This window comes from Sinocyclocheilus anshuiensis, unplaced genomic scaffold, assembly GCF_001515605.1.
Source record: "Sinocyclocheilus anshuiensis isolate Anshui unplaced genomic scaffold, SAMN03320099.WGS_v1.1 scaffold1053, whole genome shotgun sequence".
In the NCBI taxonomy this organism is placed as follows: domain Eukaryota; kingdom Metazoa; phylum Chordata; class Actinopteri; order Cypriniformes; family Cyprinidae; genus Sinocyclocheilus; species Sinocyclocheilus anshuiensis.
This window is the reverse complement of record NW_015555711.1, coordinates 2016613-2034719: the sequence shown is the minus strand read 5'-3', so window position 1 is coordinate 2034719 and position 18107 is coordinate 2016613. Positions and strand designations below refer to the sequence as shown.

Sequence of the window (18107 nt, the reverse complement as noted above, 5' to 3'; positions counted from 1 at the left end):
AACAAAAGTTTTTGTGTACATAATAAATGTATGTGTGCTGTGTATATTTATTATGTATATATAAATACACACACATGCATGTATATACTTAAAAAATTTTTTATATATTATATTTATTTATAATATAAATTATATGAAGATAAATATAGACGTATATATTTTCAAAATATATGCATGCATGTGTATATATAAATATAAATAATAAATATACACAGAACACGCACATATATTATGCAAACAAAAACTTTTATTTTGAATGCGATTAATCGTTTGACAGCTCTACTTTATTTTAATTAAGAGGGTTTTTTATATCCCTGTAAATGTGTGAAAAGCAACATTACAAAGATCATTATTTCCTTTGCACAAATACACAAATAATCAACACAGATACTTTTTCTTTTTAAGTTTCCTTCACATTTATTTTACAGCTGTAATTCAGACCAATTATCCATGTTACATCTCTCTGACACATTATATTATGCTACAACAATTTCAGATGATTTATGCAGAACACGCAAAAGAATTCAGCCATTCTGTACAATAGTCATATTCGTTTACACATATTGAACTATGTAATTCATTAAAAACATAAAAAAATAATAAATAAAATATTGTTTCTCATCACCGTGTTTATACTATTTCCTTCATTTTTAACATGATTCTGTTTAGGTGTTGCATTCACACGCAACGCTCCATTCCTTCTCTTATTCTTAGATTGGAAGCAATAGGAAATCGGATCAGTGTTTTTTTTTGTTTGTTTATGATCATGAATGAATGAATGAATGAATACAACAAATAAATGGAAAGGAAAACTGGGATAACAAAGAAAAAACAGATCAGTAGCTGTGTTACAGTGGAGCTTGTGTTGAGAAATAATATTTTGCAAATAAAAAGCGTTACACATTGTGAACAGGTTAGTCTTCGAAATGCTTAGAAACATGATCACTATTAATCTGCCTAATCATTTAGACATAAATAAAATACAAAAAACTACATGATAAACCTACAGCCCTATGACATATTCACAATGTGATCCTAAACAAATAAAACATACACATTTGGGGTAAATTACACAAGTTTTCCGTATATCCTGTTTCAAGTGCATGTAAATGAATGTATGCACAAACGGACAGCTATACAGCTAATCCATTTTACAGATATTTAAACAGAACATACAGTAGATGATTAGTGATTAAATTAGGATCTCAGTTTCAAACAACACACACATTCACACACAGAAATGAAGGTTTCCTATATGTCTGTATTTTTTGGTTCACTCCTATCAAAAAATTAAAATAAAACAAATATAATAAAATAAAAATATGCATGTATTCTGACAGATAAAAGAAAAGAGAAGATCTAAAAGGTTGCAAGTGTCAGGGTTCCCAGATTGTTTGGCCAATGACTTTATTCCATTACCATTTTTTTTTTTTTTAGGATTTTAGCTCATGAAGAGCAATTTCCAGCCACTAAAATATTTTAGGGCTGAGCAAATCTAAAAATGTATAGAGAATGGACATTTTCATTACTTTTTATTCATTTCTGTGAATGCTCCAGGCTGGAAAGCCACAGTTTTACACTTCTGTGATATTCCCAGATTTCCATGACTGGGAACCCTGAATGCATATGAGATGATCAAATTGAGCACGAACCATTTTAGTCTGAAGGACACAGATCACAGAGTTATTCATATTTTCTGACATAATAGTAATAATACTGTTAATGTGTAATATGCTGAACTAATTAAACCATGGCACTAGGGAACAACATCAAATTATGGGTACAATTACAGCCAAAACAAAATAGAACAGCAAACTGAGTGATAGAAGTCTAGAACCAGATTTGTTAAAATAAATGTTCAAAAATGTATCACACTAAAAAGGATGCATCAGTTAACAATTTTGGGTCAGTGTGAAACTGGATGAAAATCACTGATGATACTGAATTATATGGGAAACATACTGTATGTTTTGTGCATGTGAATCCCTTTACCCACAATCCAACTGTGCTTATATTGAACCCAGCTGTCTGAGGATGGGCTTATGCTTTCTAAAACCACAATCCTGAGGAATGCAAACACTCTTTACCTTAGCAAAGCCTCGAGAATACAGATGGAAATACAAAACACCTGTTCAAGATTAAATGACCTGGCACAATGCTACGTGTTTGTATGTATCTGACCCTAAACTCCTGTTCCCCATACACAGGGTTTAAATTGGGCCGGGGCCGTCAGGGGCTGAGCCCCGGCACATAGACTGTATATTATGCATATATTGCTGAGGCGAGGCTCACGCAGCCTCTCCAGGAGAAATCAAAACGCGCAACACTATGAAACTCAGCATCCTGAGGTAAAAATTCCAAATGGAAAGTTTTTATATTTAAAATGCAGTTAGTTAGGCAACATCACACAACGTTTTCACCACTACGACTGTTTAATAGTTCTATAAACTGTTCAATAAGCAAATACAATAATATTAGGTCACTTACATTTTAGGCGGAAACACAGCGCATCTCACAGCAACCAGCCGATTCATTGCTGATTGATTCCGTGTTTTGAACGAATCAGTTGAATCAAAGTTTCATTAGCCCACGCATAAATATCTGATGAAACTGTCGTTTGAACGAATCGCTTGAATGAACGACTCAGTGACTCACTTATTAAACACTACTGGCACTGGCGTTTTAATTTCGTTGAAAAGTATCATTTCCACCATAATTTATTGTTTGTATATTCAAAAATATTTAAAAGAATCTCATATTATTATTTAATGCTGTTGTATTTTTCAGTGTAAGTGATTTAATTTGATAACGTATAGATAATCACATTATTATAATTGAATTTATAGATCAAATGTAAGAATTTGAAATGAAAGTATTAATGAGATTATTGGGAAAATGCCCTCTATAAAGGTAAAAAAATGTCCTTGGATAAAATATTGAATATATAAATATTGAATAAAATGAGAATATTACTTCAGAATAAATCATATTTGTATATAAGCTCGATACCATAGAGTCCCCCCACATAACAAATCCCAAATTAACCCCTGCCCATACACACCACATAATTGAGCACAGCTAAGCACTGCATGATTATATTTGATAGTACATGCCCACCGGATGCCATTAACACGAGAGACGGCTCATATAAACTTACACAACATGACACAGCAATGATTCCTCAGTCGTGTCCTCAGTGACTATACTACACTATACTGCCTTACTGTTTAGAAAAATATAAAGGTATCAAACTACTGAAAGCCATTTCCAGTTAATGTTATGAAACACTTGAACCTGAAGGATGATAACTTATATAGTGTGATTTCTGGATAATGAAAATGGCACAGGTTTGTTTGTAAAAAAAAAATCACAAAAAAAAATGTGGAAACATGAAAACAACCCAGGACAATGTTTATGATGTGATTGTGAGGTTTGAGCTAGTGAGAGCCAATCAAATGCATGGAAGGGTCATTAACTTTGAATTTGAAAAAGTAGTGGTCTGTGCGGGGTTTTTTTTTGTTTTTTTTTTGAGTCTTACGCTCACCAAGGCTGGATTTAAACCAGAAATTCAATAAAAACATTAATTTTGTGAATTATTGTTACAATTAAACAGTTTTCTATTTTAATGCATTTTAAAAAGTAATTTATTCCTGTGATGCAAAGCTGAATTTTCAGCATCATTACTCCAGTCTTCAGTGTCACATGATCCTTCAGAAATCATCCTAATATGCTGATTTGCTATACTGATTTATTATTATCAGTGTTGAAAACCGGTGTGCTGCTTAATATTTCTGTTTTTTTTGTTTTAATGAACAAAGCTCAATAGAATGGCATTTGAAATAAAGATCTTTTGTAACCTAAATGTCTTTACTGTCACTTTCAGTCAAATTAATGCATCCTTTCTAAAAAATGGTATGAATGGTTTTGAATGGTAGGGTATGTGTGACAACCTCTACAATTATCAAATTTTTCGAGTCAGTGTAACGCCAGCTTCATTATCCATTATGATAGCTGAATGCACTAAGCATACAAAAATACTTCCTTGTGTCCTGTTGTTGTGGAAACGTAATTCATGCTTCAATTAAGATTGATCAAAATTATTTTAACTTATTATGTAGACAAATGCAGTGTGATAACCAGTGCATAACAAGAGCTGTTGGCAAGATTAAGCTTTATTTGCCTTTTTTTAAAGGCAAATAAAAATAAACTCGCTTCTTGCCATGTACAGTGGAGCGTTTCAGGTTTTCCAACGATACTGTAACTAACTAACCGCTCATCCTCTTTCCTCTGGATCACCCATTGCCCACCGTGACTTTTTCTGGCATGGTGGTCCTGTGCGTCTGTGAGAGAGAGGTTTAATAGCTGGCGTCTGTCCGGTAGCTGGTGTGGTGAGAGTCTGCGGTCAGCTGAGTGTTCTCTGTGGCAGAGGACGGCTGCATCACGATGGGGCTGCTGCCATCTGTGGAAACACACACCAGTGTCACGCTGCTTTATAATATGAGCAGCTAGCAACTCATAGCAACTCCTGTTGCTAAGCATTACAGGCATGATTGTGAGTGCCAGGGAGGCCACTTCAAATACTGAACAGACCTTTTATTGGCTAAATAAACAATCTGAAGGCATTTGAACTGTAATTCTAAGAAAAACTGGACTTTATTCACTGGGATTTGATTGAAACCAATGATATTATTGACCCACCTGCACGGCCTTAGTTATGACAGCAGAAAAGAAAAGTTTTCAGAAGCAGATAAAATGATGACATTGTGATGAAAGATTATGAAACAATCATTATCACTTTACAATAACATGCACTGAACTGCGCTATGGACATTTATTAAAGACCCAATGAAACAGTTTGCTTAACACAGTTTTATTTCCAGATGCATTTCTTATTTAAAAATCCAAGAGTATGGAAGTAGGATATATTGAAGGTCTTAAAACAAAACAAACAAACAAACAAAAAGGAGCGGCTGATGTTAAAATGAATAATAATTCATATGTCTTAAAAAAAAAAAACACTAGAAACCAAACTCGTTTTTAAATGCTGTGGTTTTAGGCATCATGATATTTTAATATTCATTTACTCGGATTACATTTAACAGTGTTATTGTACATTTTAAAGCAACTGCATAGTTCTTATATGTCTAAATATTGTTTTTTTAATAATTAACATTTAAAAGAAATGTGCACTCATTTTTTATTATTTTATTATAATTTTATGTTTATTAAAATTTTATTAAAGTAAAATAAATAATGTGGATTTAGGTTACATATTTTGCATTTTCTGCAGAACTGCATTCTTTGTTATATTTGGTTATGACTAAACAATGAAATAATACACAGTAAAAAAATAAAATTAAATAAAATAAAAAACATTAAAGGGACAGTTCACTCAAAAATGAAATTCTGTCATCATTTACTCAACGTCAAGTTGTTCTAAACCTCTTTGATTTTCAAAAGAAAATAATTTGAAGAATTTGGGTAACCAAATATTATGGAAAAAAATACTATAGAAGTCACTGGGAACCAAGAACTATTTGGACACCAACATTCATCAAAATACCTTCTTTTGTACAAAAGAAAGAAAATTATACAGGTTTGGAACAACCTGAGGGTGAGTAAATTATTTTCATTTTTGGGTGAACTATACCTTTAAGTCACCAAAGCATAATTTGGTACTTGCTATTGGTTGTCAGTGGCAGGTGGTATGTGGGGAATGGGACAGTTTCAATATAGAAAATATTTTACTGGACTTCTAGAAGTTCATTACAATACCTTTTGTAAGTACACTAGCTTATGAATGTATTAAAAAGCTAAAATACATGGACTAATAGACACAAAACTTCCATTTTGATTTCATGTCAACATTATCGTGTTTATTTGACTATTGTAAATGACTGTGTGTCAGTGTGTCTCACCTCTCTCATCAGACTGCATCTGAGCTTCCAAGTCTTCAGGAGACACATAGAATTCCGGCTCATCTGACCGAGGAGGATGAGGTTTACACTTCCCACAGCAGCAGTTACAACAGCAGCACAGACAACAGCAGAAATAACAGCCTGTGGCCACACCGCAGAATATAAACAATGCCTGTCCAGAGGGTGGAAAAAAGAGGAATTCAACATAAATAACAGCATGTACACAAACTTACTATATGCACTACCATCCAAAAGTTTGGGGTCAGAAGTATTGTATTGTTATCTTGTATAAGTGTAATCCTGTGATGTTAAAGCTTAATTTTCAGGATCAGGATCATTACTCCAGACTTTAGTGTCACATGATCCTTCAGAAATCATTTTAATATGCTGATTTGCTGCTCAAGAAACATTTCTTGTCATTATCAATGCTGAAAACAGTTTTGCGGTTTAATATTTTTGTTGAAACTGTTGAAATATAAATCTTTTGAGATATTGTCACATCTGAATAATTTAATGCATTTAATTTCTTGCTGAATAAAAGTATTAATTTCTTTAAAAATAAATGACTGACTCCAAACTAAATGGTAATGGTGATCTAACTTGAAGAATATAGTATATATATCTTATAACTTAATGGTCTTGTGTGTGCTTGTGTGTATGACTAACCTTGGCCCACCAGCTGGACAATACAAAGTATGTGTTAACATTCTCCTCTCCAAACTGTTCTGCCACGTAGAGGCCCAGAGATCCGTATTTGTCATAGATGTTGCGTTTGGTGGGGTCTGACAGAATGGCATGAGCATTGTTGATTTCTTTGAATTTCTCAGACGCTTCTGGATTGTCAGGATTCTTGTCAGGGTGGAACTTCAGAGCTAGTTTTCTGCAAATCAGAAGAGAAGAAATAATTGAACTTCCTAAGAATTAATGCAACCATGACCTTTGTCCAGCATCCTTGCCAATCTGCTTTTAGGTGTGTTAACGTTAAATATTATTATGTTAAAAATGGACCCTTTTCACAGACTGTGTTTATGCGTTTCCACGGTTATTAAAGGGTTAGTTAACCCAAAAATGAAAATTCTGTCATTAATTACTCACCCTCATGTCATTCCAAACCCGTAAGACCTTCGTTCATCTTTGGAACAAAAATTAAAATATTTTTGATGAAATCTGAGAGCTTTCTGACCCTGCATAGACAGCAACAGAGCTGACATGTTCAAGGCCCAGAAAGGTAGTAAGGATATCGTTAAAACAGTCCATGTGACATCAGCATTTCAACCGTAATTTTATGTAGCTACAAGAAGACTTTTTGTGCTCAAATAAAACAAAAATAACGACTGTGTGATGCTGCTGACGGAGGAGCTGGCGTTCTGACGTAAAACCCAGATGTGCTGCATCTTGTTTGCAAGCAGAGGATTGCACACTCGTGTGTTGTGAATGCGCGAAAGAGAAGAAATTGTGGAATAATTTATATTTATTTTTTTCTTTGTAAACAAAAATGTTCGTAGCTTCATAACATTAAGGTTGAACCACTGATGTCACATGGACTAATTTAACGATGTCCTTACTACCTTTTTTGGGTCTTGAACGTGGTAGTTCCCTTGCTGTCTATACAGGGTCAGAAAGTTTTTGGATTTCATCAAAAATATTTTAATTTCTGTTCAGACGATGAACGAAGGTCTTAAAGGTTTGGAACAAAATGAGGGTGAATAATTAATCACAGAATTTACATTTTTGGATGAATTATCCCTTTAACATTGTAAATCAAGCAAGGTTTTTTATTTACTTATTTATTTTTAAAATGTATTTTATTGTTCATATATAACAATATACTTTGTATTTTATTACTTTGGAAAAGTGCAACATAATCAATCTCTCAATATATATATATTTTTTCCTCTTTTGGAAAATCATATTAGAAATGCTTGAATGGATTGTTTTTTCTTTGATATTGGAGCAAACAGCAATGCAAAAAATTATATTTGTTGTAGTTTCCATTCACCACTATAGAAGGTCACCCGACTATGACGACTTCCACTACTAATAACTCCATGATATATTAACTAGCAACTATTATTTAATAATAGCATGTAAAATACTAAGTATTATTTCATGATAAATGCTGGCAAGCATAATCGGTCACCTGAGTATTCATGCACACAGAAAATTTACATACTGTTCAAAGTATGCATACTATATATAAAACAGCAGTAGTAAGAACAGTATGGTAGGTAGCAAGTTTTCATGAGAGGAAATGAGGAAACGTTCTCTGTCGCCCCCTAGTGGATTTAATTGGAAACTCAAATGGATTGTTCACCCAAAAATGTCATAATTTCCTCACTGTCACTATGACTTACTTTCTTCTGTGGCAATGCATACAAGGTTGGAACGACATGAGGGTGAGTAAATGATGACAGAATGGGTGAACTATCCCTTTAAGACGTTGAAATCTTTGTTTTCTCCACTATTTTTGATGGCATTGTTGGAACAATCTTTCTACGTCCATTAAGAGTGTCTTACCTGTAGGATTTCTTTATGTCTTCTGGTGTCGTGTTTTTATCAACGCCCAGGACCACATATAGTGATTCTCCTGCCGTGGAGAGTGAACGCTGTCTCTGCTGCTCCGCCATTACTCACACGCGTGCACACACACTCCCCTCACACCACAAACACCTCCTCTTTCTGAAAGAAAAAGCAGAGAAACATGTTATATGTGCTGTATATACTCCTGGGTCTGCTTTTATTCTTGCACTGCTTTTTGTCTTTATCTTTTTTACACAGCAGCGTAACATACAAAAAAAAAAAAAGAAAGCATACACATACTGCCATCCCAGTGATATGGCAATAAAACTTGAAATGATTTTATTATCATTATACACTATTTCTGTGAATCTAAAACCCATTATCCATACCCTTTAGTGCAGCAAAACACCACCATTATTACATCAGTGAGAGTCATAGGCTCATTTCCCCAAATGTCCCTGTTCTGAGTCAGTGCATTAACTGAGTGACATGACGTGAGTGACATGACATGTGGCCAAGTATGGTGACCCATACTTGGAATTAGTGCTCTGCATTTAACCCATCCGAAGTGCACACACACAGCAGTGAACACACACACCGTGAACACACACCCAGAGCAGTGGGCAGCCATTTATGCTGCGGCGCCCGGGGAGCAGTTGGGGGTTCGGTGCCTTGCTCAAGGGCACCTCAGTCGTGGTATTGAAGGTGGGAGAGAGCGCTGTACATTCACTCCACCCACCTACAATCCCTGCCGGTACGAGACTCGAACCCGCAACCTTTGGGTTACGAGTCCGACTCTCTAACCATTAGGCCACGACTTCCCACACAGCTGGAAAAAGTCATGTGACTCTAGCATTCAGAGAGGAGCTGGAGAGCTTTTGGGTGTGGTATTCTTTGCCATGTCTACCCCTGTATTTGTATACTATCCGTATACTATACCTGATATGACAATTAGAATTAATGTGCCCTAACCATAGTTTGTTAATATAGTATGTCAAAGATGCTAGGTTTTATACCCCTTCATGCACTGGATGAGTAAACCTCAGCGGTTTAAAAAAATAAATAAATCTGTAAAATTACAACACTAATATTCGTATCTTAATCCATTAACTGATTCAAGTAGCAAAAGAACAATATTGCAAGCTTAAATCTGATTGATTGAAATTATTATTTTTTTTTTTGCAGTGTGGCATTATTTTTAGGACAATTAAGCACATTTTCCCCTCATTGAAAGTTCACTTTATGCAGACGGATAAAAGGCTGGCTCAGTCAGAGTATTAGCTACATGATTGTCAGGTATGTGTACAAGTGAAAACACCTGGAAAGAGAAAGGGAGATACACAGTGACACACATCTTCCACACAGAGAGGATCAGAAGTTACATCCTCCAGTATGAATCAAAGACAATTAACCCATTAACCCAGAGTAATTCAGGTTAAGGCACCTCCACACAAAAAGGCTGCCAGGTGAGGAGACATTTCACATGTCAATAAATTTGGAGAAAACAAAAAAAATACACATATGACGACTCTTTAAATGAGTACAAACACCACTTTTCCTCATGCGAGGAGCTTGCTGTGCCATGGTGCGAGACAGTTTCGCCTCCTTTCCAGGCTAATCGTGCAGCTTGTCAGCGAGCATTAGCAGATTAGTATTAGTGGAGCATCTGAATAAGTGAAGGGCTATTTCTGTCCCTTCTCAAACCCTGTGAGATTTTGTTTGTTTGTTTGTTTTGAGGCTTCTAAATGAATGTCTGAATTTCACTGACATTACCTCAGAGCAGTCTTTGATGATTTGTGTCCAAAAAATTCAACATCTGCTCAGATATTACTGGAGATTTCTAATACTATTGCTCATGCTTCGGATTTTCAAACCTCTTATTATTCTTAATAATAATGATAATTATTAATATAAATAATTATTAGCTATTACTTTTCTAGACAATTACAAATTATGATTTTTGCTTGGCAATAGATTTGCTATGACAAGCAAACAAACAAAAATAAATAAATAAAATTAATTACCTAATTATTAATAAAAAAAACTGAAGAAAGGACCAGAATTAAGGGACCACAATATCATTAACTGTGTTCAAAATCATGCTGTCAGAGTATGTTAAGCATTTGATGAATTTCTCAATTGTTAATAAAGTGCACTACCAGTCAAAAGTTATGTTCACCAAACCTGCATTTATTTGATCAAAAACACAGAAAAAAAAAATAGTAACAGTGTGAAATATTATAACAATTTAAAATAAATGTTTTATTTTTTTTAACGGTTTTTAAATCTAATTTATTTCTGAGAATTTTCAGCACCATTACTTCAGTCTTCAGTGTCACATGATCTTTCAGAAATTTGCTGCGTCCTTACTACCTTTTTTGGGTCTTGAACGTGGTAGTTCCCTTGCTGTCTATACAGGGTCAGAAAGTTTTTGGATTTCATCAAAAATATTTTAATTTCTGTTCAGACGATGAACGAAGGTCTTAAAGGTTTGGAACAAAATGAGGGTGAATAATTAATCACAGAATTTACATTTTTGGATGAATTATCCCTTTAACATTGTAAATCAAGCAAGGTTTTTTATTTACTTATTTATTTTTAAAATGTATTTTATTGTTCATATATAACAATATACTTTGTATTTTATTACTTTGGAAAAGTGCAACATAATCAATCTCTCAATATATATATATTTTTTCCTCTTTTGGAAAATCATATTAGAAATGCTTGAATGGATTGTTTTTTCTTTGATATTGGAGCAAACAGCAATGCAAAAAATTATATTTGTTGTAGTTTCCATTCACCACTATAGAAGGTCACCCGACTATGACGACTTCCACTACTAATAACTCCATGATATATTAACTAGCAACTATTATTTAATAATAGCATGTAAAATACTAAGTATTATTTCATGATAAATGCTGGCAAGCATAATCGGTCACCTGAGTATTCATGCACACAGAAAATTTACATACTGTTCAAAGTATGCATACTATATATAAAACAGCAGTAGTAAGAACAGTATGGTAGGTAGCAAGTTTTCATGAGAGGAAATGAGGAAACGTTCTCTGTCGCCCCCTAGTGGATTTAATTGGAAACTCAAATGGATTGTTCACCCAAAAATGTCATAATTTCCTCACTGTCACTATGACTTACTTTCTTCTGTGGCAATGCATACAAGGTTGGAACGACATGAGGGTGAGTAAATGATGACAGAATGGGTGAACTATCCCTTTAAGACGTTGAAATCTTTGTTTTCTCCACTATTTTTGATGGCATTGTTGGAACAATCTTTCTACGTCCATTAAGAGTGTCTTACCTGTAGGATTTCTTTATGTCTTCTGGTGTCGTGTTTTTATCAACGCCCAGGACCACATATAGTGATTCTCCTGCCGTGGAGAGTGAACGCTGTCTCTGCTGCTCCGCCATTACTCACACGCGTGCACACACACTCCCCTCACACCACAAACACCTCCTCTTTCTGAAAGAAAAAGCAGAGAAACATGTTATATGTGCTGTATATACTCCTGGGTCTGCTTTTATTCTTGCACTGCTTTTTGTCTTTATCTTTTTTACACAGCAGCGTAACATACAAAAAAAAAAAAAGAAAGCATACACATACTGCCATCCCAGTGATATGGCAATAAAACTTGAAATGATTTTATTATCATTATACACTATTTCTGTGAATCTAAAACCCATTATCCATACCCTTTAGTGCAGCAAAACACCACCATTATTACATCAGTGAGAGTCATAGGCTCATTTCCCCAAATGTCCCTGTTCTGAGTCAGTGCATTAACTGAGTGACATGACGTGAGTGACGTGACATGTGGCCAAGTATGGTGACCCATACTTGGAATTAGTGCTCTGCATTTAACCCATCCGAAGTGCACACACACAGCAGTGAACACACACACCGTGAACACACACCCAGAGCAGTGGGCAGCCATTTATGCTGCGGCGCCCGGGGAGCAGTTGGGGGTTCGGTGCCTTGCTCAAGGGCACCTCAGTCGTGGTATTGAAGGTGGGAGAGAGCGCTGTACATTCACTCCACCCACCTACAATCCCTGCCGGTACGAGACTCGAACCCGCAACCTTTGGGTTACGAGTCCGACTCTCTAACCATTAGGCCACGACTTCCCACACAGCTGGAAAAAGTCATGTGACTCTAGCATTCAGAGAGGAGCTGGAGAGCTTTTGGGTGTGGTATTCTTTGCCATGTCTACCCCTGTATTTGTATACTATCCGTATACTATACCTGATATGACAATTAGAATTAATGTGCCCTAACCATAGTTTGTTAATATAGTATGTCAAAGATGCTAGGTTTTATACCCCTTCATGCACTGGATGAGTAAACCTCAGCGGTTTAAAAAAATAAATAAATCTGTAAAATTACAACACTAATATTCGTATCTTAATCCATTAACTGATTCAAGTAGCAAAAGAACAATATTGCAAGCTTAAATCTGATTGATTGAAATTATTATTTTTTTTTTTGCAGTGTGGCATTATTTTTAGGACAATTAAGCACATTTTCCCCTCATTGAAAGTTCACTTTATGCAGACGGATAAAAGGCTGGCTCAGTCAGAGTATTAGCTACATGATTGTCAGGTATGTGTACAAGTGAAAACACCTGGAAAGAGAAAGGGAGATACACAGTGACACACATCTTCCACACAGAGAGGATCAGAAGTTACATCCTCCAGTATGAATCAAAGACAATTAACCCATTAACCCAGAGTAATTCAGGTTAAGGCACCTCCACACAAAAAGGCTGCCAGGTGAGGAGACATTTCACATGTCAATAAATTTGGAGAAAACAAAAAAAATACACATATGACGACTCTTTAAATGAGTACAAACACCACTTTTCCTCATGCGAGGAGCTTGCTGTGCCATGGTGCGAGACAGTTTCGCCTCCTTTCCAGGCTAATCGTGCAGCTTGTCAGCGAGCATTAGCAGATTAGTATTAGTGGAGCATCTGAATAAGTGAAGGGCTATTTCTGTCCCTTCTCAAACCCTGTGAGATTTTGTTTGTTTGTTTGTTTTGAGGCTTCTAAATGAATGTCTGAATTTCACTGACATTACCTCAGAGCAGTCTTTGATGATTTGTGTCCAAAAAATTCAACATCTGCTCAGATATTACTGGAGATTTCTAATACTATTGCTCATGCTTCGGATTTTCAAACCTCTTATTATTCTTAATAATAATGATAATTATTAATATAAATAATTATTAGCTATTACTTTTCTAGACAATTACAAATTATGATTTTTGCTTGGCAATAGATTTGCTATGACAAGCAAACAAACAAAAATAAATAAATAAAATTAATTACCTAATTATTAATAAAAAAAACTGAAGAAAGGACCAGAATTAAGGGACCACAATATCATTAACTGTGTTCAAAATCATGCTGTCAGAGTATGTTAAGCATTTGATGAATTTCTCAATTGTTAATAAAGTGCACTACCAGTCAAAAGTTATGTTCACCAAACCTGCATTTATTTGATCAAAAACACAGAAAAAAAAAATAGTAACAGTGTGAAATATTATAACAATTTAAAATAAATGTTTTATTTTTTTTAACGGTTTTTAAATCTAATTTATTTCTGAGAATTTTCAGCACCATTACTTCAGTCTTCAGTGTCACATGATCTTTCAGAAATTTGCTGCTCAAGAAACATTTCTTATTATTATCAATGTTCAAAACAGCTGTGCTGCTTAATATTTTTTCCTGAAAACCTGATACATGTCAGGATTCGTTGATGAATACAAAAAAAGACGACATTTATTTTAAATAAAAATCTTTTAGAACATTAAAAAATGTCTTTACTTTCATTGTTGATCAATTTAATGCATCCTTGCTGAATAAAACTATTACTTTCTTTAAAAAATGAATACAACATTTGCGTACTTCAGCACACTAGCAACAACCACATCACAAAAACTACTCAAAACACCTTAGCAACCACATATCAATGCCCCGGCAACCTCCCACAACACCTTAGCATCATGACAGTATTTTTTACACCGAGAAACACCACCTACATTTACTACAGAAAACAAAAAATGAATGTAAAAGTCTGTTGCTACAATTAGTATTTCATTTATATTTTTACTACAAGGTTTTGTGTTTAAATAATGTGTCAGAATAAGTGTGTATGTCTGGGCAGCTAGCAGACGGACTTCCTGCTTCATCGGTTGATTAAATCTGATTACTAATAGAGTTTTCATCAGGAGCAGGGCTCTGCAATGCAGCCACTACATCCATCTCTCTGCCTCTCTCACACACTCCCTCCCCCCTCCTGTCTCTGCACCACCATATGGTCTGACTAATTCTTTAGTGGCCATCTCAGTCTGTGGACTAGAGATGGCTGCCAAAGTCTCCACAGCTTAATGAACATCGCTGTCCATGTCTTTCCTGTATAGGCTTATCCATCATATCAAGTTCTCTGTCAGGTCCCTCTGTTTGTGTTCTAACATCCTCCCACGCCACTATGTTTGCATCCTCTTTTCTCTGTCTATCTGTGCAGGTGAAATGATGTGGCTTGTATTATGTGCTGCTGGTTTTAAAAGGTCTGTTTGTAGAGTGATGGAATAGCAGGAGCGAGTGGAGCGTGTTTGATGAGAGTCTGTTCACAATGAACAAGCACACACACAAAGTAATAGTGTCGACGTTCCTAAACCAGAGTCGTTATGGTCAACCAAAACTTAAAATAAAATCATTTTTAAAAATTCATTACTTGAAATAAAATAAAAATTAACTTAGTCAACTTTTTTTCAGCTGGTTGCCAAAGCAAAATTTCTCTTTTTTTTTTATTTAGTATGAAAGTGAAAATATTGTCACCCTCATGTCATTTCAAACCTGTATGAGTTTCTTTCTTCTGTTGAACACAAAAGAAGATATTTTGAAAAATGAGGGTAACCAAACAATTGACGGTAGCTATTGACTTCCAGTATTTTTTTCCCCATACTATCGAAGTCAAAGGCTAACAGCAACTGTTTGGTTTCCAACATTCTTCAAAATATCTTCTTTTGTGTTCAAAAGAAGAAAGAAACTCATACAGGCTTGGAACAGCTTGAAGGTGGGTAAATGTCAGAATTTAAACTTGAAACACTAAAATAACAAAACAATTCACTAAAATGTTATAAAAAAGTAGACTTTTAAAAAACTAAACTAAAAAAATGCAACAAAATTAAAACTGAAAATATATATATATAAAAAACTAATAGTATGTCAATGATACTAAAGCAACACTGCCTAGAACAATGTGTCGATATTGATTATTGACCAAAAATAAGGAACTTCAAGAAGTTAGAGACAACTGAATGGATCTGAATCTGAAGCATCCATCAAAACAACATAAGGAGCAAACAGGTGGTGCTCAAAAGCTGGAAGGACAGGCACATAAGATCTCAAAGAACTAGAATAGAGACCAAACAAATGAGGAGTAAATGTGATGAACGAACAGCTGAAAGCACTATTTTGATGGAAAGTCACATGGTCTTGTGTTGATAACAAAACATTTCTTGCCATTTTTCTAATATCAGATATGAAGAAACTAAGATCCACAACAAGATTATCATGATAACTCTCATGGAAATGGATTTTCCAGAACCTGGGAAGACTGAGAGAGGTATGCTGGGAAACATCAGCAGCAAATAGTATTCTTGTAGAGACCTCACTAACCCTGAGACATACAGTCGTCACCAAAACAGTGGAATGGTTGTTAAGATCTGCAGATTAATGGTTGCCAGTCAAAATTTGCTCATAACAGATTCAGTTATGAGAACGGCATGTGTAAATAAATCTGAAGGAGGAGATACTGGAGACTTAAGAAGAGTGGTACATCATGATCACTAAAAAACACACACTTCCAAAATGGAAGATGGGCTAATATTGTCGAACAGAGGAGTGTCAAATCCTGCAATAGAGTGCACAAGTTGTATGGATCATTTTTGATAGTTTATGGGTTTTTTTGTCCTCTTTTTGAGGTTGACAGCTTTGTATGGAGAATATCAATATGAAGATTTTTAATGTGCATTTATTTTTTCCAAGAAGCACAGCATTTGGGTTTACCCTGTGTTTTGTGTTATGAGTTGATGAAAAGCTAATAATTAACAAATCATAAAAATATAAACTTTACATAAATAATAAAAAAACACTTACTACAAAGTATTAAATGTGTAATTTGTTTACTTGCATCTTAAGTGACCAACAAATGACATCAAATAACTATAAACATGCAAAACTACAAACTAATCATTTAAAATCTCAGAGGGTTCTGACAAAAAAAGTGTGGAAATCCCTGTTTTGAGAAAAGGTGGTTGACTATGTTCCCTCCTGTGACAGCATACAGTGACCTACATTAAATATGTGTGCTATGTGATGTTTGAATTTGCAGGTCACGTCTCTGTCTGTCTACTCTTCCTTCTACCTCACTGGGTTGTCCTTTCTTCCTAAATCTCTTTTTATTTTCTCTATCTGTAGAAAGCATCCTTATTTTCTTTGAACATTTCTCTCATTTTCTGTCAGTAATTGGGCATTTTGTTGATGCTGTGAACTACACCTTACACAAAAAAAGAAGTTTGTAGGATAAAAGTAAAATGTTTTGTATGTATCCTTTTGTATGTATGTAAGTATCCTTATTATAAACTCTTTTCAGTGCGATGTAATCTATAACAGTCATTTTCAACAGAGCTTTAATCTCACTATGTGATCACACCTGTTAATCATCATCTGCATGCCTGTAATATCACTCCAATATAATCTTTATGAAAACTGAATCATCAACTGAGATGCATTCAAAATTGTTAATGTGTTATATTCTACCATAAAACAACCCATTTGCCAGGGTTAAAACAATCTCTTAACCATGTAGTAAGAATTCTTAACATTTTCTAGCCAATAGATTGTTACATTTATTTGTAAACTTTATTATGATCATTTAAATAGCAGTTACATAAAGGTATCAATCCAGTGTGACCATGTCATTTTTTTTATCAGACTCAAAGCGTGTATATTAAACTACTGAAGTCTTATTCTGGCAGTTAAACACGTGGAACTGCCAGTGCGTCTGTGTTAAATATAGTGTATCACACTGCACTGCCCCATATATCAGGCTGAGTGAGAATTGTATGAGCTTGTTATGTAGTGGTTTCCCCAACCAAGATCTTCTCAGGGCAACCAATACAGAGCCATACACTGTAAAAAAAAAAAAAAAAAAAAGTCTGTAAAAATACAGTACAATATACCGTAATAATTTGAAGGAATTTTCCATATTTGGTTTTTACAGGTGTTTTTCCATATTTTTGAATTATGCTTTGCATTGTGGGAACAAGAAGCTCGGTCGATTATTGGTGCAAAAACAGTGCTAGAGCAGGCGCCATTACTCACGGAGATAGTCACGGTCAAAATTACATTTTAAACTCGAATTTCGGGTTTGGGGAACCTTTCTTACACTTCCATGGTAAATTATTTTTTGTTAAATGTAACAAACTGTAACATTGTTGCTGTGTGGCTTGTTTGGCAATGTCGGAGCCGTCGTATTCAACATTTACAGCATACCGTCACATCTTAGTCGACGTGGAGGTACGTGCTAGCAGTGAGCCCCGTCAGACTGGTCGTGGCGGTGGTGTTGCAACAATATATAGT

General features: G+C 34.9%; 1 protein-coding gene and 1 long non-coding RNA gene across 4 annotated transcripts in view; both read right to left on the bottom strand.

The window, feature by feature from the left end:
* Nucleotides 1-391: 391 nt before the first annotated feature.
* On the bottom strand, nt 392-2250 carry LOC107671954 (uncharacterized). Its single transcript, XR_001632275.1, has 2 exons — nt 2163-2250; nt 392-2128 (listed from the first exon to the last, which is right to left on the bottom strand). It is a non-coding gene; the product is annotated as an uncharacterized LOC107671954 (long non-coding RNA).
* Nucleotides 2251-3748: 1498 nt separating this feature from the next.
* The window catches only part of LOC107672029 (dnaJ homolog subfamily C member 5-like), a 19215-nt gene continuing 4856 nt past the window's right edge, over nt 3749-18107 (bottom strand). The window contains exons 2-6 of one of the 3 annotated variants that reach the window (XM_016465097.1): nt 11761-11922; nt 6585-6798; nt 5919-6090; nt 4699-4707; nt 3749-4459 (exon numbers count right to left, since the gene is read on the bottom strand). In XM_016465097.1, the coding sequence (XP_016320583.1) occupies nt 4356-4459; nt 4699-4707; nt 5919-6090; nt 6585-6798; nt 11761-11870 (609 nt within the window). In that variant the 5' untranslated portion in view covers nt 11871-11922 and the 3' untranslated portion in view covers nt 3749-4355. Of the gene's footprint in view, nt 4460-4698; nt 4708-5918; nt 6091-6584; nt 6799-8435; nt 8673-11760; nt 11923-18107 lie in introns of those variants that run through there. The other 2 variants (XM_016465096.1, XM_016465098.1) reach the window with 2 other exon arrangements.